Raw genomic sequence first — 22,311 nt, 5'->3', positions numbered from 1 at the left:
CTCGTGGTACGGTGGCTCGGTGGGTAGCACTGTCGCCTCACAGCAAGAAGGTCCTGGGTTCGATCCCCAGGTGGAGCGGTCCGGGTCCTTTCTGTGTGGAGTTTGCATGTTCTCCCCGTGTCTGTGTGGGTTTCCTCCCACAGTCCAAAGACGTGCAAGTGAGGTAAACTGGAGATACAAAATTGTCCATGACTGTGTTCGATATAAACTTGTGAAATGATGAACCCTGTGTAATGAGTAACTACCGTTCCTGTCATGAATGTAAAAAAAAAACTGTTGTAATGGCTTCTCATAAAGCTGGAGGAATTTGTGCCCATTCACTGGCTGGGCACTGATGTTGATCAAGAAAGCCTCAGTTGATGTTCCGGTTCATTCCAGAGCTGTTGAGTGGGGCTGAGGTCAGGACTCCATGCAGGACACTGGAGTTTTTTTTAAAGTGGAATATTCCGCTAGCACACCGGCGCTGAGATTCTTAACTTATTGGTTTGAAACTCGGCGTTGCCACCGGTCGACTGGGCGCCATCTGGAGGGCACAATTGAGTGCCTGCAGCAGACACGTTTCTGCTAGGGCAGGATGACCGGACTATGTGGGTGGGGTCTTCAAACACTGTGTAAGGACCCTGATTGGCAGATAGAGAGGAGACTGTGCAGAATGCATGGGTGAAAAAGGGTTCCGCAAAAATCTTCGCCCTCGACTGCAATCAGGGACCCCCAGCAGTGGAAGACAAATTGACTACACTAAATTGGGAGAAAATGCTAATAAATAAATGATCCCCACAACACCTCTAATCTTTATATAAGTAAAAAAAGCCACACAGCAAATTTGAGCAAACGAATCCTCTTTTATTAACATTTAGAATCAAAACTTACATTCTGTGATCTTTGGTGATGAAGAGAAGAGGCACTCGGTTATAATTCAGATATTTAGCAGAAGGCACGTTTTACACCACCTTTCATTTCATTTCTCCAGACCGTTTCAATAACATGTACTAAGGTGCGTCTTTATAAATACGTCCTGAGTGGAAACCTCAAAACGACCAAGAGTCCTGTCTGAGAACTTAAGTGATTAATTCCCAACCTTATCAGCTGGACCACGAGAATGACAGCAAACGTAAAGCTAAAAGTGCAAGTTGCGATAGACCCATGAGCTCTAGATGATTGTGTCCCAAATCCTAATAATACATCTTATTGCTTCAGACAGGAGTGTTAACAAAGAGGAAAGGTTGCAGTGCAAAGCAAACTCTAGAAGATGCTTCATTCATTCATTTTAACACAGAATAAACATGAACAAACAAACTGAGCTTTAAACATGTAGCACGGTAAAAGGTAACAGATCTGTACAGCACGGTGATTCTTAACCGCTGAGGTTTACTGTGTCTACAAGTCACTTCCTCAGGTTTTCGGGTAAATGTACAGTATCTAACCAGCCACGAGGATATAATGTTTAGTAAGCATAAGTACAATGTTCTCACAAACTGTATCTAGCTTTGCATGTGTCACAGAGTGCACAAGAGAACTGAAAGCATCTGAATTTCAGCTGGGTTTGGTGGAGGGGAAAAAGCATGCATTTACAAGTGGAGTCAACAATGGAGATGTTTCAAGCTAAATATTATACAAAACAATAAAGTACCAAGAATTTACAGGGTATAGTGTTTGTTTCCAGTTCAAAGAAAATGATGCCGAACTAAGGAATCGACTTTGTGTTCATTTAATTAATCTGTTATAAATTTATTGGAGGGTTTGGTGTAAGCAGGGTTTGGTGTAAGCAGGACTTGGTGTAAGCAGGGTTTGATGTAAGCAGGGTTTGGTGTAAGCAGGGTTTGGTGTAAGCAGGGTTTGATGTAAGCAGGGTTTGGTGTAAGCAGGGTTTGGTGTAAGCAGGGTTTGATGTAAGCAGGACTTGGTGTAAGCAGGACTTGGTGTAAGCAGGACTTGGTGTAAGCAGGGTTTGATGTAAGCAGGACTTGGTGTAAGCAGGGTTTGATGTAAGCAGGACTTGGTGTAAGCAGGGTTTGATGTAAGCAGGGTTTGATGTAAGCAGGGTTTGATGTAAGCAGGGTTCGGTGTAAGCAGGGTTTGATGTAAGCAGGGTTTGGTGTAAGCAGGGTTTGATGTAAGCAGGGTTCGGTGTAAGCAGGGTTTGATGTAAGCAGGGTTTGATGTAAGCAGGACTTGGTGTAAGCAGGGTTTGATGTAAGCAGGGTTTGATGTAAGCAGGGTTCGGTGTAAGCAGGGTTTGATGTAAGCAGGACTTGGTGTAAGCAGGGTTTGATGTAAGCAGGGTTTGATGTAAGCAGGACTTGGTGTAAGCAGGGCTTGATGTAAGCAGGACTTGGTGTAAGCAGGGTTTGATGTAAGCAGGACTTGGTGTAAGCAGGGTTTGATGTAAGCAGGGTTTGATGTAAGCAGGACTTGGTGTAAGCAGGGCTTGATGTAAGCAGGGTTTGATGTAAGCAGGACTTGGTGTAAGCAGGGTTTGATGTAAGCAGGGTTTGATGTAAGCAGGACTTGGTGTAAGCAGGGTTTGATGTAAGCAGGGTTTGATGTAAGCAGGACTTGGTGTAAGCAGGGCTTGATGTAAGCAGGGTTCGGTGTGAGCAGGGCGTGGTGTGAGCAGGGCTGGGTTGTAAGCAGGGTTCGGTGTGAGCAGGGCGTGGTGTGAGCAGGGTTCGGTGTGAGCAGGGCGTGGTGTGAGCAGGGTTCGGTGTGAGCAGGGCTGGGTTGTAAGCAGGGCTGGGTTGTAAGCAGGGCTGGGTTGTAAGCAGGGCTTGATGTAAGCAGGGCGTGGTGTAAGCAGGGTTCAGTGTGAGCAGGGCGTGGTGTGAGCAGGGCTGGGTTGTAAGCAGGGTTCAGTGTGAGCAGGGCTGGGTTGTAAGCAGGGTTCGGTGTGAGCAGGGCTGGGTTGTAAGCAGGGCTGGGTTGTAAGCAGGGTTCAGTGTGAGCAGGGTTCGGTGTGAGCAGGGCTGGGTTGTAAGCAGGGTTCGGTGTGAGCAGGGTTCGGTGTGAGCAGGGCTGGGTTGTAAGCAGGGCTGGGTTGTAAGCAGGGTTCGGTGTGAGCAGGGTTCGGTGTGAGCAGGGCTGGGTTGTAAGCAGGGCTGGGTTTAAGCAGAACAGTGTAAGCTGGGGCTGTGGGTGGAGCTGTTGCTCAGCTGATTAGATCAGTGCTTTTTAAACAGATTTAAACCATATACCAGATTAGAACTGGGAAATGGACGGTGTGGGACGGAGCCTCGGGCTCGATGACAGACTGTACAAGACTTAGTGTTGAAGATCATTGCAGGCTAACTTTATTTCATGGAATCTGCAGGATCGCAGCAATTACAGTTGTTTAAATCGAGCAAAGTTAAAAAAGTTATTTTTCGAAAGTGCAGTTTTACTATTATTTTCTGCTTTTATTACAAGTGTATTTCTGCTTTAAGGCACATTTCATCACCTTGTTCATTATAATTACTGTCAGGTCTTAGATTTCTCCTAGTGCAGTGCAGTTACCATCAGTAAAGGTTAGGAGAAACTCACTAGGCAGTCAAAGCTTTTGGTTTTGCTATAATGACAGTAATAAGCCTGTTTTTTTTGTTTGTTTGTTTTTTTACATTAAAATGGTGCATTTTCACACCTACTGCTCTGGCGATAACAGAATAACAGGGTTATTAGGTTGCCAGAGCAGTTCACAAACTGTAGGTACAACATTACGACGTCTCACGTTCTAAACGACGCATCAGTGCCAGTAGGATGTTATTTGGGATACGAGCGCAGAAACGGAAAGTCAATTGTGTCCACAAACGTATTCACGCAAGACTAAAAAGAGCAGAACAGACTCCCTAAATGTAAATAAACCACACCTGCGTGCTATTTCTTTATTTATTTACATTTAAATTTCAGCAACTGTTACTTATCTGTGACTGAATGATTGGAGCATGCTGATCCTCCAAAATTATTTAGGATCCTTAATAAATGAATGTGCCTAACCCACCCAATGCGAGGAGCAGAAGTGCCCTGTTCGAATGCCCCATCCCGAAAGGTCAGCGCTGTCTGGAAGTGCTGCTCTCCATCTCTAACACACACAGGGATGCATTTAGAGCATTTCCAAACGTATTTAAATGAGAAAGCATCACAACCAGAAGAGAAAAGCAAATCGAGGCGATTGTCAGCTGTTGGCCGTGGGTGTAAACTGCACTCCTGTATACCCTGCTCTGCTGTTAGTGTTGTGTGTAGCCCCGCCCTCTACTTCTCGATCCTCGGTGGTAAGGCATTTGACCGTCCTGCCTGTCCCGTCCAGAATAATCTCTCCGGCCGCGTGAGCCGCGCCCTTTATTTCCCCAGTGTTCCTGGCCGTGCCTGCCGGATTTGTTCTGATTGAAGTATCTCTGCCCTCTTGTCAGATCCACGCCAGTGAACTCCGCCCTCTCCGATACCCATTCATTCAGTAGAGAGGGTGTTCCGAGAGACGCGCCACCTGTATCTTGCCTGTTTCCGTTAGCTAGCCACGTTAACACCGCCCCATTATTCAAAACACCGTCACTGCGCTGTATATCGGGGGCGACTCCTGGCAGGACGACTCCGCCTGCTGAAGTTTGACTTCCGCCCATCATCGTAGCCATGGTGACGTTCATCCCGCCGTGTTCAGGAGGCGGCAGAGGAAGCTGCTGGTGCCCGACAGAAGTGGCAGGAGCGGAATATTGGATTGAATGACCAGCATACATGCCTGCATAGACATTGGGGAACGGCCCAGTAACAGGCAAAGGCATCTGCCCAGGGAGTGCATGGTGGCTAAAAGCTTCCACCACAGGAGGGGCAGGTCCGACCCCCCGTATGCCAAACTGACCCATAGGAGTGTTACAAGGGGAGGAACAAGGGGCAGAAAAGTCTGGTCTGGGGTTGTTTTCTGGTTGCCAGGAAACAGAAGTCTTGAGATGCATTTGGTAGGCCTGAGTCAGTGGCATCAAGTAGGTGATCGGAGGATACGTCGAGTACATGTACGCCTGCAAAGAGAACACAACAAAAGCAGCGACGGTTAGGAACACGTTATTATCTGGTCCACGTGATTTGACATTTGCTTCACGTTGGGCTGCACCAGTTGGGCCCATCTGTGGTTGGCTTATCTGTAAGATAAGTCACATGAGCACTCTGGTGGTGCAGCACTGTGAAACGCCAGCCACTAGCACAGACATCCGAGTTCACGGACACAACTGACCATCATGAGCGCCGGAGGACCACAGAGAGTGTAGCATGAGCCTACGTAAGCGTAAGCTCTTTGTCGGAGGGGACGTGTACCAGCCTGCAGCCTCTTCTGTATGGCTGTGGTCAGGCATTAGAGAGGAAATTGGAAATGACCACATTGAGAGAAAACAGAATGGGGGGGATGCAAGAAAAAGTCGTTTGGCACCTTCTTATACCCGTTGCACTTAAAATAAAATGATCTACTCTCCTTGAACACTTGAATCTCTGGGTGGTGTTTATATAACGCATCACAGCTAAAGCAAATAAGGGCTGGTTATTATGTGCCAATGGATTAATCATGCTGTAACCCAACTTTAGGTCCTGTAAAAGGTTCATTAGGTGGAATGGTCTCCTAATTTTTATTGTGATTTAGGATTGACTGCAGCTGCTTACTTCTCTGCATAAGTTAGACTAAACCACATGCATACGGGTCATTTGCAGAATGGAAATGGAATAATAACGAGGGAAGTTTGGAAAATCCTTAGACTGGAAACCAAGCAACCGAATCCAGCAGGACAAAGAAATGAAATCCATATCAAACCTGTTTTGGACATTGCTAAAACAGCCTAAAGATATACTAGCCCACAGGTCTGAATCCTGGATTTCAGCATTGCTATTAGCCAGTCAGCATCTAAACAGACATGACTGGCCAGCGTTTGGTGGTTGGGCAGAGGGGCACTGTGGCGACCAAAGAAAAAAATCATTTATTTCACGGGTGTAAATTTGATTAAGCTGAATTTGGATACTTACCTTAACCCCGAGGTTGAAGAAAAATCTAAGAACACTCGTATCTGAAAGAAACAGAAACACACGATTCACACTACTACTCCACCAGCAGTACTGAAACTATCAGCTAGGTATGAGGAGTGCATGTAAGAAGCCGGTACCGCTCGGCAAGTCTTTTCCGGTGTGATCTGAGGAGAAAGGTGGAGGCTGGACAATTTCCCCCTGGTAGTTTTTCGGGATTCCTGGGTAAAGTGGATCCTGGCAGATCTGTGCCAAGGGGAATGGGTGTTGGGACAGGTAACCAGGCATCAAGGCTCCAGCAGGACCTGTAGGAATGACAAAAGAAAAGCTGGGAACTAAATATTTAGTGGGCTAGCATCTAAATTCCTTGGCGAGACTGGCATACTTATGTAATAAAGATGAAACTTTACCTGGAACAGGTGAAGCCCCTGGTTCATATGGGCGAGGCTCTGTGGGACAGTAGGGTGGAGTGGGGGCAGGTGGAGGAAGTTGGGGAATTGGCATCATATTAAAAGGAGGCAGTGAAGAAGAAGATGGTGCACGGGTGGTATATAGGGGAGGGTACGGTGGATAAGTGTTGGACTCTTGCTGAAAGGGGACATGAGAGGCGGGCATTTGGGCAGGTGTGGGCACACCAGGTGAGCCAGGCTGATCAGCTGACGCGTAGGCAGGAACGTCTTTCGGAGGAGTGTTCAAGGCAGCAGGCATGGTGAAGGTAATGTTAGGAGACGGGGCAGATGAAGGAGCGGCAGCAGGGGTAGTTACCAGTGCAGGCTGAGGGAGGCCAGCGGAGGGTTCAGGATGTGCTAAGCTTGTTTTGGATAGAGGAGAAGAGGCTGCAGGGGCAGTCTGAGAGGAGACCAGAGGAGGTAAAGTCATTTGGCAAGGAACAGGAGTAGTGGTGGTTGGTGGGGCAGTTACTGGTGCAGGTGTGCCAGATTTTTGGGAATGGGGTGTCTGAGTACAGTCGGGGGGTAACGATGGCACCGAGACAGGGTTGCACCCGAGGGCGGTCCGAGATTGGACGGGACTGTTTTGAGATGATACAGGGGTGGCCGCAGATGTGACGGGAATAGTTTCGGGCCGGACAGCGGTGGGGGTCGGAGACACGGGGGTTTTGGCTGATTGATCTGGGACTGTTTGAGATGAAACGGCGAGTCCTGTAGAACAAGGACGAGCAGTTTGGGGTTTGGTATGGGGAATCTGAGTGGACACGGTAGCTGTTTTAGAGGGCACTCGGGCAGTCTGAGAAGGGGCAGGCGTCGATGCAGGAACAGTTTTGGTGCCTTTGGAGGATGAAGCGGCAGGTAAGGTGGCAGAAGGTGAAGAGTTTGGCTCTTCTTTGAGGGAAGAAGGGGTTCTTTGGTCTTGATCCTCTGAGCCCTTTTAAAATACAATATTAGATAGAATTTAAACACTAGATTGGTAGTATTTACACAGCAGAAGTGACGTTTCATTAGAATTCAAGCATTCAAATTTCCCATTCGTTTTTGTTGAACACAATTCATGGACCAACTAAAAATTTATCATGTGTCTGGACCTCCTAGACCAGTGGTTCTTAAACTTTTTAAACAGCACCAATAGGCACTACCAGTGGACAAAAGCATGTCTCTTAGGCCACACACACATGCAGTAATAGGCTCATAGTAAAAAAAAACTATGAAAAAAAAAAAAAAAAAAAAAAATGTAGTAGAAAAATGCAAGCTGAACCGAGCCGCAATGGGTTGCAGTGGACGGTAAAACATCAAGGAAAATCCATTAGGCGCTTCCTATATGCTCAAGGGCCACATGACCAGGGAGAACATCTTTACCACCACTTTATCCTGGTCAAGGTCCAGTTTCCCCTGGAAACAATGGACGCAAGGCAGGAATAGACCCCGAACAGGACGCCAATGCATGCAGAGCTTCGTCCACCCCGGCAATCCTCAGACACAGCCGATCATGTCTGTGTAGCCAGCCCAGTCCGAACCCGGGATTTTTGTATTCTTATTTAAATACAGCATGATCCGCTGTGGCCAAACCGAGCTACTGTGTACAAGATGACCCTTGGTCTGAAAAAAGGGGGCCGTAGGGTAATTCATTTGGACGCCAAACAGTCGCAGTGCATTGTGGGATTTCAAAACTGCACTGATATGTAAACGTGGTTACAAACTGGCAAAACATCTAAAATCTTTTTAGTAGATAATAAGTGTGGAAAACTTACCACCTGCTTTGCCTTTTCTGCTTTCGGAACATTCTTTGGGGACTGACCTTTGGTTTCTGAAACATATATTATCAAAATATTAATGGAAACATGAAATCCTCTTTCAGCTTGAGAAAAAAAAACAACAAACCCATCCTGATCTATGAAGCTGCAGTTTGTAACTTTAGGGCGGTGGAGTGTACAGATTGAATTCACTGAGTCAGTCACATGGACTTTAATGGATGGTCAGGGTCGTAGTGGGTCAGGTTCAACCAGGGTGCATGGCAGGAATACCCAGGAATGGGCACCAATCCATTGCAGAGCTGTGAGTAGTTATGGACTAGTGATGATGGACTAAGTAATGTCCCTGCTTTGAGTCCAGGACCTGCTGCAACCCTGACCAGTATAAACCACACATTATTTGCATATATACAGTATACCCCCACTTAAAAATGTCACCCTCATACCTGTGTCTGCTTTCTTTTTAGCACCTTTCTTCTCAGCTCTTTTACTGCCTTCACTACAAGCAGCCTAAACACACACACACAAATAAATGATTAAAATACGTTGGACCATATAGTGTGTAAGTGTGTTTATATGTAATCTGTATTGAAATGTTAAAAATGCATGTTTACCTGCGCACAGGCCCCAAGGGTGGGGAAATTCTCCTCATCTTTGTGCAAAAGCTCTAACAGGTCGTGTTCCTCTTTCTCTGTAGGCGACATACACACCACTCCGGCATCCTGATCGGCTCTTCTATACATACACACACACACACACACACACACACACACACACACACAGATTACATTCACTTTTATAACATTATAACCAAACCAGGGCTGAAATTTCTAATCCACACCAAGAGCAGAACACACTGCACTCCATGAAATGATAGAACATTCCAGAAGAACATTTAGGAAATGCAGACATCTTTATTATATGAAAGAAACTCAGTGGAATGAGAATCCTGTGGGCTCAGCAAGGTGGAAACCAGTCCATATAAAAAAAAAAAATACACTGGTGCCTGTTTGGCGTTTGCAGAAAAGCACCCAGATGCTCCTAAAAACCTATGGCAAGATGTTTTATAGGCAGATGTATTCAATTTTTTGAACAGTGATCTGGTCCTCATACCAGACTTGGCACAGATTTTTATGCTGGATGCCCTTCCTGACGCAACCCTCTTATTTCCATCCAGGCACGGGACTGGCACAGAAAGCCTCCCAATGTCTAGGCTGTTTTGGCCAATCAAATGAAATAAAATGAATGAAAAATGTATTGTATGTGTGTGTGTGTGTGTGCGTATTACATTTTGTTTTGATCTGAAATCATTCCCAACAGCTTTAGGTCTCAACATACCTGTTGGCATTCTTCCTCAGTGACTGAAGCTCCTTGGAGTCCTGTGGAGGCCAGGAATGCTGCTGCTCTAGATGGCTAGCGGCCTTTCTTCCAGGTTTGGTCTCTCGTTCTGCCACAAGAAATCCAACGGCACAGCTTAGCGCAAAGTTCAATCAGAGTTTAACTGGAGTTACTGGGTTTAATGAATCCAATTGTAACTCCATCTGCCAGTACAGTCCCTCACCCTGACCCAGACCAGGTCTCACGTACCCCTTTTCCACCAAAAAAAACCGTGGTTCTTGAACCGTTTCTGTTCAGGTTTCTCTGAACCTTGGTGTTCTGTAGAGGACCGACGCGCGTTTCTACCAGTTTTTGAGAACCAAGCAGCGTCATCATCGGTGGACGTTACTTAACGAAAGTTAAGAGCAGTGATATCATGGCGGAGCGTGTGGATTATGTGCGAGCATTTGTGCTGCTGTTACAGATGTTTGTTTTTATGTAAAAAGCATCGATCTAACAATCGGTGATAAGAAAACGTGACGTGTTTGTCTCAGTTGTTGTTTTCTTCAGTTCATTGATGTGAGAAGCGTTTTGCGCTTCGGTTTCACCGCGACCCTCGGCACAAATAGCCGATTTGCTCAGCGCTCGACTTAAGCGGTGAAACATCACTACAGTTCCACAACACGAACAAACATCTGTGTGAAATAAACATCAAATCCACTCTGAAATAAAACATGTATCTGTGTTTAGCTGGATGTACTTCACGTGTGTTTATGCAGCTCGGGGAGTTGAAAAAGCTTCACGCTTTATTTTTCACGTTAAGCGGTGTTCGTTCTGTCCGGGTCACTTTTATCACGTAATATCACACAGTTCACCTTTTTAAAGGCGCTTTGAAAATATCACATATCTGTGGTGCCAGATTGGCCCGCTAGTTCGCTGTCTGGAACCTCTTTTTTCCGGTTTAAACACACGGAACCGGTCCATAATCAAGTTCGGGAACCGGAACGGGCTCCGTGCCGCGTCGGTGGAAAAGGGGTAACAGAGAGCAGCATCATGTCCAGAAGTCATGAACTACTATTATACTTGATTTTTTTAAATAGGATGCTCATGGTCATGTGTCCAAATACTTTTGACCATAAAGTATAATTACCCTAACTGTACCAGATACCTACTGTAGGTAAAGGTCTATTTCACCCATTTACACGTATCCAATTTGCTTTCAGTCCGACAGATTTATGAGTACATTTGATTTTCTGTCACTGGGGCCCATAGACTGCATAGACTACAGATTATGGTTTACATTGGTGTGATCATTAGCAGCTTACTTGTTTACATTCCTGTTTTGTGAGAGTTTTAACTCTCTTGCTAACTGCTCTCAGTTTAGGGGAAGATAAAATGGGGACCAGTAAAATTGACGGGTGTTAGTAAAACTTTGATACTTCTACTAAGTTTTGATTAGTAGATTGTGTTCCAGTGGCCCCGTGGTCTATTATGCTAGCCTACCAACTCTGAGATGCGGGTTTGAACCATCCCATCCAACAAAGACATGATTGGCTGTGTCTGAGAGAGGAGAAGGATTTCAGCCTTGTGCACAGTGTTTCCTGGTGGAGGTGGACCCGCCATGACCCTGACCAGTATAAAGCGGGTAATGAAAATGATTTCCACATTTCTAGAATTCACATGCGACAGATTGAGACAGGTAGTAAAAAATAAAGAGAACACATTAATAGAACGAATGAATACCGTCTGAGTGGATGTTACTGGTGGATGAACTGCGTCTCTTGCTCGTCTCATTTACTGTAGACCAAGAATCTTCTGAAGGAGTGCGCAGACTCCAAAGTGGAACTGTGTGCCTACACACACACGTTAGTGAGAAATCAACCAGGCACCAGCATTTGCCTCCTAGCAAAGCGATTCTCATAGTTGACATGGTCATAGAACCCCTGTAAATCATTTCCCTGTTCGGTGGCATCTGTCTATGGTCGTCATCGTCATCACAGTGAAGTCACGTTATTACCCCTACCCCTGCACTGGCCAGAAAGACCGAGACTGTTACGGGTTAGTCGCCGGCCGCATGTTTTCACCCGAGAGATTTGCATCCCGTTCTGAGAGATACACTGAGCTCTCCAGATCGTCCATTGCTAGTGTAGGCGCATCAACCAGACAGCAGAGGCCACTGTTGTACAGTGGAAACGAATTTTCGTGTTTTTTCCCACCAGCTAACCGTACCCGTGTGTGGGCACTCAGCTCCCAGTAGTGGCAGAAAGCTCATCGCTGCTGTACAATTGATACCTCTGCTGTCCGGTCATGATGCCTGCATTTGCAAAGGATGATCAAAAGAGCTCAGTGTGTCTTCCTGAATTGGCTGCAAGTCTCTGTTAGACTTTAATGCAGGCAGGTGAAAAGATGCAACTGCTTATGAGGAGGGGGGAATGATAGGCTCAGACCTCCACAGCCAGTGTGGGGCAGGGCTAACAGGAGGGAATTAGAGATGACTAAACTAAAAGCAAATAGCGAGAAACACCTCCACATTTTTAATCTACTTCATGTCTACATTTGTAGAGCTTTTTTCGTACTTCTCTCCGAGCTCCTCGATGAAGACTGTAACTGGTCCATCATTGGGGCCGACGTCCTGAATGTGGGCACTGTAAAAACGACCAGTGTTATTCAACCGTACCTGGAAGAGAAAAGAACAAAAAAAGAACCAAGGGTTATTCAGGAGGGCAATTAAATTTGCCATTGGCTAACTATTAGAAGTTTGCATTAACCATTAGGTCCAAATAAACAAACCAATAGAATGAATGAACAGAAATACAGTGTCTACTGTGGAAAACTCCAATGATGACAAAAAGTCTGAAGTGACTCACTACAACCTAGTGCTAAGTGATACAGATGAGCCAAAACATCCAAAGAACCAACCTCTAAATTATATGAATTGCAGCATCTATTTAGTATCACTTGCTGAATGCAGCAAATCAGATCAGCATAAAGACCTGAGTGACTTTGATAAGGACCAAATGTAAGTAAATACCCACAGACAGTGGTCCAAAGAGGGACAAGCCAGACTGCTGGTTGTTGCGTGGCTAAGACTCAATGATGCCAGCGGATATGAAAGTAATGGCATTTGGTACAAACCAACAGAAGTTGGATCACAGTTGATCGAAGCAACGGAAGGGCGACTTGGTCCAACAAATCCTGTTTTCTTCAAAATCACTGGACAGCCGGACACATATGAACCTTTAAGATGTCCTGTGAAGCCCATGTCTCAGTGGGTAAGAGCTGTTTTGACATAATATTAATATTCGGGTGGTCCTAATGATTTGGATCATGTGTATACAAGGAAGTCTGATAATAAATGTTGACGCCTGTAAAGCGTCTGATTGCAGTCCAGTTGTAATACACACCTGGCATTTGTCTCCAGTCTGGTAATGCATCCCTGCCGCCATGCAGAAGTCTCTCCTCTGCTGAACTGAGACAAAAAAATAGAACGACTTATTGCCACTGCAGATCAGAACGAACACGTGCACACTTCACACAGAAAAGAAGGTACCCCAAGTTCTGGACATCTGCAGACACATACTGTCCACCTTTACCTTTTAATGAGCGCAGCCACACATCATACTCCACGTTCCTGAAGTGGATGGGGCTCAGGGAGTGCTGCACTTTATGAAGAAGACTGCCCCGTCCTCTTCCTCTGGCTTGGCCCCTTCCACGGCCCTGATGCACAAAGCACGAGTTACGAGCATGAGCGCCCAGGGAAAAATCAGTTTCCTTGTTACGCCGCATTGCTGCCAGTGTGAACGCAGGAAAGCAATACAGAGGTTCAAGAAAGGTGATACATACATGTGTGTGTGTGTGTGTGTGTGTGTGTGTGTGTGTGTGTGTGTGTGTTTGTACCTTATAAGATGTTCTGTGCACACCAGCTGGCCTGCCGGTAGATAAACCCGACCTGAAACACACACAGTACAGACTTGGTTCAACAGATACACAACAACCACCTAAATTCAGTTTTTTGCACACCAGCATCTATTTGGAAGACAAGTATGATATCAGGTGATGTCAGATGCTGATGTTCTGGGCATCTGAGGGCACAATACATTATATGGTCAGTAGTTTGTAGGCACTCACCAGAAGTCGTCTCCTTCGTCCAGGTCGGACTCTTCACTGCTCTCACGCTGGTTTACTTCTACAAACTCATCCCTGGATTTGGACTCCTTCAGGCTAGGTGACAACGTCCTCCTCTCAACACCACACACACGGTCATACAGCAGCTCATAGAGGATAGCTATAAAGCACACACAACCAGCAGAAGCGTTTTTTATTAAGACTGCTTGCTTCAGTTCCAGAGTGATACATGAATTCATCACTTACACTGGCACATGGCGGCATTCTTGGCATGGGTTACTGGGTACACGCTGTCATAATGGTTCCCATTAAGGAAGCAGAGTAGCACCTAAAACACATTAACAATCAAGTGGTTAAAAAAGGTAGTGGGTCTCAGTTGAAGCATCCGTGAGCCTTTACACTCTCATAGAGTACACAACATGGCCAAAAATACGTAAACACCTGACCATGATACCAAATTGTGGATCTGCCAAACAATAAGGCTCGGCCAAGAAAACAGGTAAACCCTCAATTCAAGCGGTAGTGGGCTAGCGTAAATTACCGCTGCACCATTAAAAAAATAAAGATAGTAACATTTTGTCTATGGTATTGTGAAGGCGTTTCTGCACATCAGACACAATGTTAGGGTTATGCAATTGATCCGTGGTACGAATCACACAACCTGTGAACACAACGTTACAATTTGACGCCTGTTTCCAAATAAGCCTATAATGGAACTGAGGTGCAAATACCCCAAACACTTAATTGCTATGTTTCTGTTCATTTTTTTATTTAATCAGTCCAAGCAAACTGCACATAAGCTACAGACATGGTTTCCAGAGATCAGTATGAAGAACACGTATTGTATTGTATGTATTATCTCTCAATCATCTGCCTCACAATAAAGTGCAGTGGTTCCCCAACTTTTCTGCAGTGCCCCTTTTGTGAAGACAAGAAGTCTTCACAAGTCTCTAGCTTCCAAACTCCACTGGAATTCATTTTAAATGCTATTTTAAAGTGCAATTTTTACAAGTGACCTGCAATTTGTATCTTAATTTTTTACTGTGCAACTCTTATAAACTTGTTAATCATATGCCAGCAGTGCTCAAACATGCTTTAATCATTTGCCTTGCTGCGTCGCCCCTTAAATAGCTCCGGGTCCCCTAATCCCCCACTTTGGGAACCCCTAATACAGTGTAGTGACGGATGTCTCTACAGACCTCGTCAGTGAAGCCATTCTCTGTGATGTTTACTGGTTCTTCTCCAGGCTGTTGATAGATGATAAAATCATGTCTGGAAGATAGAAGTGTAAACAAGCAGCAATTAAAAACAAACTATAAGGTTTTATATGATGTAAATGACTCCAATTTAACCCAGAAGCATTCAGGATTAAATAAAAAAAATACAAATTCTGAAAAAAAACTTACTCATACAGGACGGACAGAGCGCTGATTTCCACCTGCCCGACCCAGCTCTGAAGAGAAGAGAGAACAATTACTTACTGACCAACTTCAAACATGACAATGACATCTTCAATTCATCAGTTTATATATACAGCTCTGAGAGCAACAGTGGAAATGCATCTGTTTATATTTTCTCAAATGTAGTACATTGTTTTCATTACAAATCATTTTTGTCTTTGGGCTGCTCCCATATTCGGGGGTCAGAGTTCAAACATTTAAATTATTCTTTGATAAATAAATTCAAATCAGACTTTTGGCCCCTAGTGAGCTAGTAAGAATGTTCATCATGTTTTATTTTACTTTAATTATTTAATCAATGTTCTTTTGTGACTAAATGCTTGTAACACAAGGTGCTCAGGTGACACACTAGCCTACCACCGCTGGGATCAGGGTTTGAATCTCAGTGCTGCTATCGATCGGCTGGGTGTCTGCACAGATGTGACTGGCTGTGTCTGATGGGGGTAGGGGCCATGCAATGTATTGGTGTCACGTCCAGGGGGTTTCCAGGGAAGCAGGACTCACCACAACCCTCACCAGGATAGAGTGGTGGTAAAACATGAAAATGAAATCAAATTTTGGTTAAAATGAATGTTCCAAAATTCACCAGGGAAAGTCAGCACCACTGGGGATTCAAACCCTGGATCCCAGGGCGCCCTAAAACCAAAATTAATTGTCAAATTATAAATTAGGTATAGCTAAATTGCATTTTTTATTCTACTGCATTTAACAAGTTTGTTCTGCATTTTGTTTATCTAAAGCACTTCAGAATAGTGACCGCGCAATTTAAGCAATTAAGGGTTAAAGGTCCTGCTCAGGAGTCCAACAGTGGCAACCTGGCAGTGGTGTGACCTTGCGATTACTAGTACAGACCCTTAACTGCTGAGTAGCCACTGAATAAAGCACAATAGTGACCCATTGCTTGCTGAAACCTCAGAGCCCCAGCCTCCTAGACCACACCCACTTCACAAAGTGTTGTGAACAGCATGTTTCTGATGTGCCTGAGCCTTATCGATAGAAGTGCATGTTTTATTCCTGATGTTTGTTTGGTTACCTGAGGATCCTGAAGCCTCAGCAGATACTCCTCAAAATCACCCTCGATGAACTAGCACATAGAAAACACACAGACCATATTCAACATCATTTTAGCTTAAAATAAAATCATTTAGTTCTCTTGATAAATGCTCATGGCAGAACAGTACTTAGTGGAACATCTATCTGCCTTGATAACCTCTAATAAACGATTTCAGTAAGTGCTAACAAGCTAACAACAATGGGCAGAAATCTTCACCCATTCTTCTGGTGCAAAAGCCTCCAGCTCAGTGAGGTTCGATGGCCTTCATGCTGCACCTGCTTTCTTAAAAATCCACCACAGAGTTTCCATGGGATTTAAATCAAGAGACTAAGAATATCCACTCCAGGACTGCTTCCTAAACCAAGCTTTAGCTGACTTTGCAATATACTTGGGATCACTCTCTTGTTGGAGGGTTCAGTTTCACCACAGAGAGCAGAACATTCATCACCATAATGCCAGTCACAATGTCACACTCCAAAATCTTACAGGTGTCCACATACTTTTGGCCATATAGTATAAATAAACACAAAATAACCGCAGCTCACGTACCGACTCATACAGGTCTCGCTTCTTCCTGAGGTATTTTACACACTCAGCTCGAACCTTGTCGTGCAGGCCCTGGCAGAGCAGCACCTGAGAAACAACACAGAGGAAGAAATACATGCATGAATTCTTCACAGAGCAGAGCAGTTGTAGTGCGGTGGGATTTTAGGCCGAATTAATCATATCAGTGCATTTCATACACATTTCATACTCGGTGGAACAGTTTGTGGGACGTTACTAAATGACAAAACAATTTGGGCATTTGTCCAGTCAGCTTGTAAAAGAAGCAAGACAATTTCCAAGCCGATGAACTCAGATACTACACACTGAAACAGAAGCAGATGAAACTTTGGACTCTATTCACCTGCTTTGTCACATGATGGGTTTAAGCACTTGGTTTCGGTTCTAACAAGCACTGGTATAAGTACAGCCAATCTGTACCATGGATCTACTACTTCTTATTTTGGCTGCTCCCAACCACCTGCATGTCCTCCATCACCACATTTGTAAAGCTTCTTATTGGCCTTTCTTTCCTCCATCTCTCATCCCTTCTCTGCACATGCCCATACCAAGTCCCAACACTCACCTCCACCTTTCACAGAACCTTCCTTCGCCCTCAACGGCAGCATAGGTTCCACCGGTACCCTGCTGGTCAACAGTACTGCTGGCCGTCGTTGTCAACCTGGATTTCAACATAACTCGGTATAACTTCTGATCGGTATACTTGATGTGGCGCAGATTTTAAGCCAGATGCTCTTCCTGCCGCAAGCCTGCTGTTTATCAGAGTTTGTAACCAGCACTGAGAGCGCACCGATATGTGCACCCCCCAATGACTAGGCTTTTAAGTGTAATAACACTAAAAACAAACATGAAATCTTTGTTTTGTGCTGGTTTTTAATTGAAAACATGTCAAAAAGGATTTGTAAATCATTGCTACTGTCCGGGTTTGAGCCCCTGCCCTAAAATTGGCGTGGTAAAGCTTGAGTAGAGCTTGTTGCCCATCACATGGACAAACCAAATATTCGTAACAGAATTCTGCTTGGTCAAAAAGATTCAGTTATTTGTCCACAATAGTCAAACAGTCAAAAAAGTGCTTTATGCACCTAACATATATTTATAATTACATGTATATATTGGTTATAATCCATACTACTGCTTCTACTACATATATTCATTCATACCTATATATATATATATATATATATATATATATATATATATATATATATATATATATATATATATATATCAATTATCATAATGAGTATGGGTAATACATATAATTGTATATATTGTTAATAAGAACTTATAGACTACAGCTGCTATTTTTAGTTGTATTTCAAGTCAAAGTATCGAACACACAATTGGACATTTTTCTTTAGCTTTTTCTTGTATTTTGTAGTATTCATGCACATTGTACATTTGTATTAGTTCAGCTACTGGAGACCAATAATTTCCTTCGGGATAAACAAAGTATCTACCTACCTACCTACCTACCTAACAACACTGTATCTACTGTCAAGTATACGTGGTGGTAGTATTTAGTAATGGGGCTCCTGTGTGATACTGATGCGACTGGGTGATACATCAAATCTGGTTTTGGAAGGGTGAGATCTTCCCAAAGTCCAGCCACAGAATATGTCGATTGTACTAAAAGGTCAAGTACATCCCAGAAGACCTAGAATTTGGTTTTGCTCTAGTAATTCTGCCTAATAGAGTAGAATAGTGTCAGAAGCTTGTGGGTGGCTATAAAAAAAAAAAAGGAAAACCAACTATAAAATCAATCATTCAGTCAAAGACAAAAGAACAGATGCAGAAATCATTGTAATACCAAGTGGCATGGCTTCCATGTCCCTTACAAGTGCAGTTAAACTTTCAATTTCGACTGTGACTCAGGATGAAGATCAGACCACAATGTTTCACAAGGTTTAAATACAATAATGAGATTAGAAATGTAGGTACTTTCAAAGGGTTCACAAACTTTCTCCTCTACCTGTTAGGACTTGCTAGACTTGCTAATCAGCCACTTACGCTAAGCTAATTAGCTTAAAGCTATATTAGTGCACACATACTAAGTCAAACGTTGTGCAGACAGTTCGGTTAGCCAAAAGTATTTGGACAGAATCTGGCAAATCTATGTGACGCTAGTTTGTTTACCTTCTTATCTGTGAGCTTTTTGCTAGTTAGCTTTCTAAAACGACATGATCCGACCAACCAACTAGGTGTCATTCAGTTCCGCACCCAAACATGCTTATATAACACGCAAACTAAACTCCTCAAGAGTGAATTATTGTACTGTTTATTTCTTTTTTTTTTATTCGGACTGACCTGTTCAGCCACAGCTCGGAATAAACACGACCCGTCCTTGGCTATCTTCTTACGGAAGAGTCCGTTCCTCCTCAAGTGCTCGTCCATCAGTTCCTCCACACTTTTATCATCGGTTTGCTGCATGTTTGCTCCCGCACGACTTTCCATCATCGACGTATAAGCGAAATGTTTAATTCAATTTCTAATCCTTAACAACATTCTGAACAATAAGACCGATAAACCCAGGAGAAACTCAGTCAGCCAGCAGCAGCTCAGACCTAGAAGATTCGGTTTCACTTTCGCACAAGCAAGGTTTCATTTTCACGCTACAGAAAAAAGATTCACTATTTGCATCTTATAAATGTCCTAATACAGCTCAATAAAACACCTGAATTATATAAAACTCAATTCCCTGCAACTGCATGACCGGACAAGTTCAGTTTGGTTTGTTATTAGAGCCATGGGCACTGCGTCTCACTTTACTGATTCGATTCATGAGTCGATTCAATTGAACTACACGTTAAAGTCTAAGGAAATACGTAACGCCGATTGAGTTGATTCATCATGCTCCAACTCAATGTATTGGAATAATGAGTGAGTCGATTCCATTGAAGTACCTTTCAATTTCCCATTCAATTTATGACTCAAAAAATCTTTAATTTTAAAATTCAGGAAAGATTTACTATTTATAACAGAAGAGAATAGAGTTTAAATACTCTGATATTACCCAATAAACTAAAACCAAATGATTCGATTAAGACTCGATTCAATTGAACTGCACGTTGAAGTCAATGGAAAAGCAGAAATGCCGATTCATTTGATTCATCAGATCAGAATCAAACCGCAAACTTCACTCCCTGTACTGGTTTAATAAGAGAGTCGATTCCAAGTACCTGTTTAAGTAACATTAATTTCGATCAATTCAATTTATAACTAAAATATAAAGTCTTTACGTTTAATATTTCAGGAAAGATTTACTATTTATTACAGAAGGCAAGTGTTTAAATACTCTCATATGACCCAATAAACCAAAAACAAATGATTCGATTAAGATTCCATTCAAGTGAACTACACATTAAAGTCCACAGAAATGCATGAATTATTTATTGATTATTTATTTGATTCACCAGATTCAAAGTAACTGTTTATGTAACATAAAACTCATTAATTTCAATGCATCTGAATCGTAACTTAACAAATCGCAAATTTATTTATGTTTTAGGAAAGATTCATTATATACAACAGAAAATAAAAGTGTTAAAATACTCTAATAAAGCCCAATGAACCGAATTCAATTTGTGTCGATTTACTTCATTTAACTAGTGAAGTAACACGAAATTCATAAATATTGATTCATTTGATTTATCAGACAGAATGTAGTCGAATAAAGATGTGCACTGCCACTTACTGATTCAGTGAGTGAGTCGAGTCCCTTTAATTGACGAATTGCGACTCATTTGATTCTCAGTTCAGAAAAGTTTAAACTTCAAGTTTTAAGAAACCGGCCTGGAATAGACCAAGTTAGCGGTCTGCCTAATTTAAACAACCACTTACTTAATTTATTTTCAATATAATTAGATTTTTCAGTGATTGTTAAAATGTAATTATTTAGTGAGTCGATTCACTCAAACAACCTGTTTATTCAATCCAACAAGATAAGTTTTGATGCATTTGACTTTCCCCTCCTTTCTAATTTACCTTTTTTAATATGAACTTTTTGCAATATGAAGCTTAATTTCTGAGATTCATAAAAATTATTTTGCAAAAAAGAAACGTTTCAAATTATATGTGCAAAATGGTGAAACATCCTATTGGTTTTCAAAAATAAAACAACTAATTTGGTGTAATTCTGGTATATTTATAAATATATAGTTGTGACAATTTAACATTTTATTCTCCTCTGTGTTTGTGTGTGTGTGCTGGGGGGTTTGGGGGGACAGCATGGGGTAACAGAGAACAGATTAGTAGAAGACAGAGGAGGTGTGGTTCCTGTCCAGCAGCTGTTACACATCCTGGACATGAAACATCAAGAAAACAGAGAGAGGAATGAAAGTCAGAAAAAACAGAGGTCTTCTGATGGAACTGTGGATCTAGATATAAGGTAGATACAATTTTTATGTTTTAAGTGAAAAAGTACAATGAACAAATGTATTATAAACCATTATTTTTACTTATAGTGCGTGTTGGTAGTGGTCTGTAATTTTTTTAATATACTCTATATTGTGTATACTGTACAACCAGTTCCAGATTTATTATCATCCTTGGTTAATATGGGTTAAAATAATGAATTAAATAGCTAAATTCTATATTATCAACATAAAACACATCTTCTTAATGGTAGGTAATACCAACATTGTGGTGGGCTTGGTTTTCCCAGAATCACTGGGTGCAATGCAGTCTGTATGTCCGTCCGATCGGCCGATTGAATGACTGGGGATTCAAACCCTGTATCCCAATGACAGTGGGTTAGCAAAATTCCCTGCTGCGCCACCCGAGTGCCTTTTACTTTAAAACAGATGTTTCAATTATTGACACCACTGTGATTTTCTATGGAATTAAAGTCAAGCAACTAAGAAGGCCATGACAATAGCTTCATTCCGTGTCCATTAAAGATAACATCTTATTAATATCTTGAGGAAAATTAAAGATCCATTATCTATATACTCTATGTAAGTGGATTTTGTGGATGTTTTGGATCATTGGTTTGCTGCAAGATTTACTGCAAGTTTGCTGCATGATCTGCGATCATAAAATACAATAATACAGACAGTCAGAAGGGTGCAATTACTTTTTCACACCACTGTATATAATTCCACCTTTACATCTTTGCTGTCTCAGATGAAGCTGATGAGGGCTGTGTTGATGTGGTGTGTGTTTGTGAGTGTGTGGCCTGCGTGGTGTGTGTGTTTTTCACATGGGGCCTCCTCCACTTCCTGTGTGGATATGAAACCTGGTCACATCGGTGCTCAAAGACAACATACACACACACTGTCCGCCGTGACCGTACACACCAGCCGCATGGTCTACCTACCACAACATACACTCACAGGTAAGTACACACACACACACACACAGTCACATAAGTCAGCATAAGCTCCTGAAACATGGATGACTGTCCACAGTCAAGTAAGCTTTATATTACATTGGCCTAGAGTCTGGTGGGCAAAAAAATTGACACCTCAAACTTTGATTCAGTTTTGTTGCTGATCATATGATTAATCAAAAAACAGCAACAGGGACTTCTTTCTTGCACTGCAGTCTCTAGGCTCATGGGAATGTAAAGCTTGCTTGACTGTGGACACCGTCATCCTGGTTCCAGCATCTTATATTTAATGGCA

At 42.9% G+C, this 22,311-nt stretch overlaps 1 protein-coding gene across 1 annotated transcript; it reads right to left on the bottom strand.

The window, feature by feature from the left end:
- Positions 1 to 822: 822 nt before the first annotated feature.
- Positions 823 to 19,258, bottom strand: otud4 (OTU deubiquitinase 4). Its single transcript, XM_063015314.1, is given in 21 exon segments — positions 823 to 4,199; positions 4,201 to 4,979; positions 5,968 to 6,008; positions 6,105 to 6,269; positions 6,375 to 7,347; positions 8,168 to 8,223; positions 8,614 to 8,677; positions 8,782 to 8,902; positions 9,506 to 9,614; positions 11,228 to 11,337; positions 12,061 to 12,161; positions 12,889 to 12,953; positions 13,078 to 13,201; positions 13,382 to 13,433; positions 13,613 to 13,769; positions 13,856 to 13,937; positions 14,809 to 14,881; positions 15,016 to 15,062; positions 16,103 to 16,153; positions 16,673 to 16,756; positions 18,995 to 19,258. Coding segments are annotated over 21 exon segments (3,459 nt in total). The 5' UTR covers positions 19,145 to 19,258; the 3' UTR covers positions 823 to 4,144.
- Between the last annotated feature and the right edge of the window lie 3,053 nt (positions 19,259 to 22,311).

This window comes from Trichomycterus rosablanca, chromosome 19, assembly GCF_030014385.1.
Source record: "Trichomycterus rosablanca isolate fTriRos1 chromosome 19, fTriRos1.hap1, whole genome shotgun sequence".
Lineage (NCBI taxonomy): Eukaryota > Metazoa > Chordata > Actinopteri > Siluriformes > Trichomycteridae > Trichomycterus > Trichomycterus rosablanca.
Note: the sequence above shows the minus strand (reverse complement) of the source record. Positions and strands in the feature narration are given on the sequence as shown.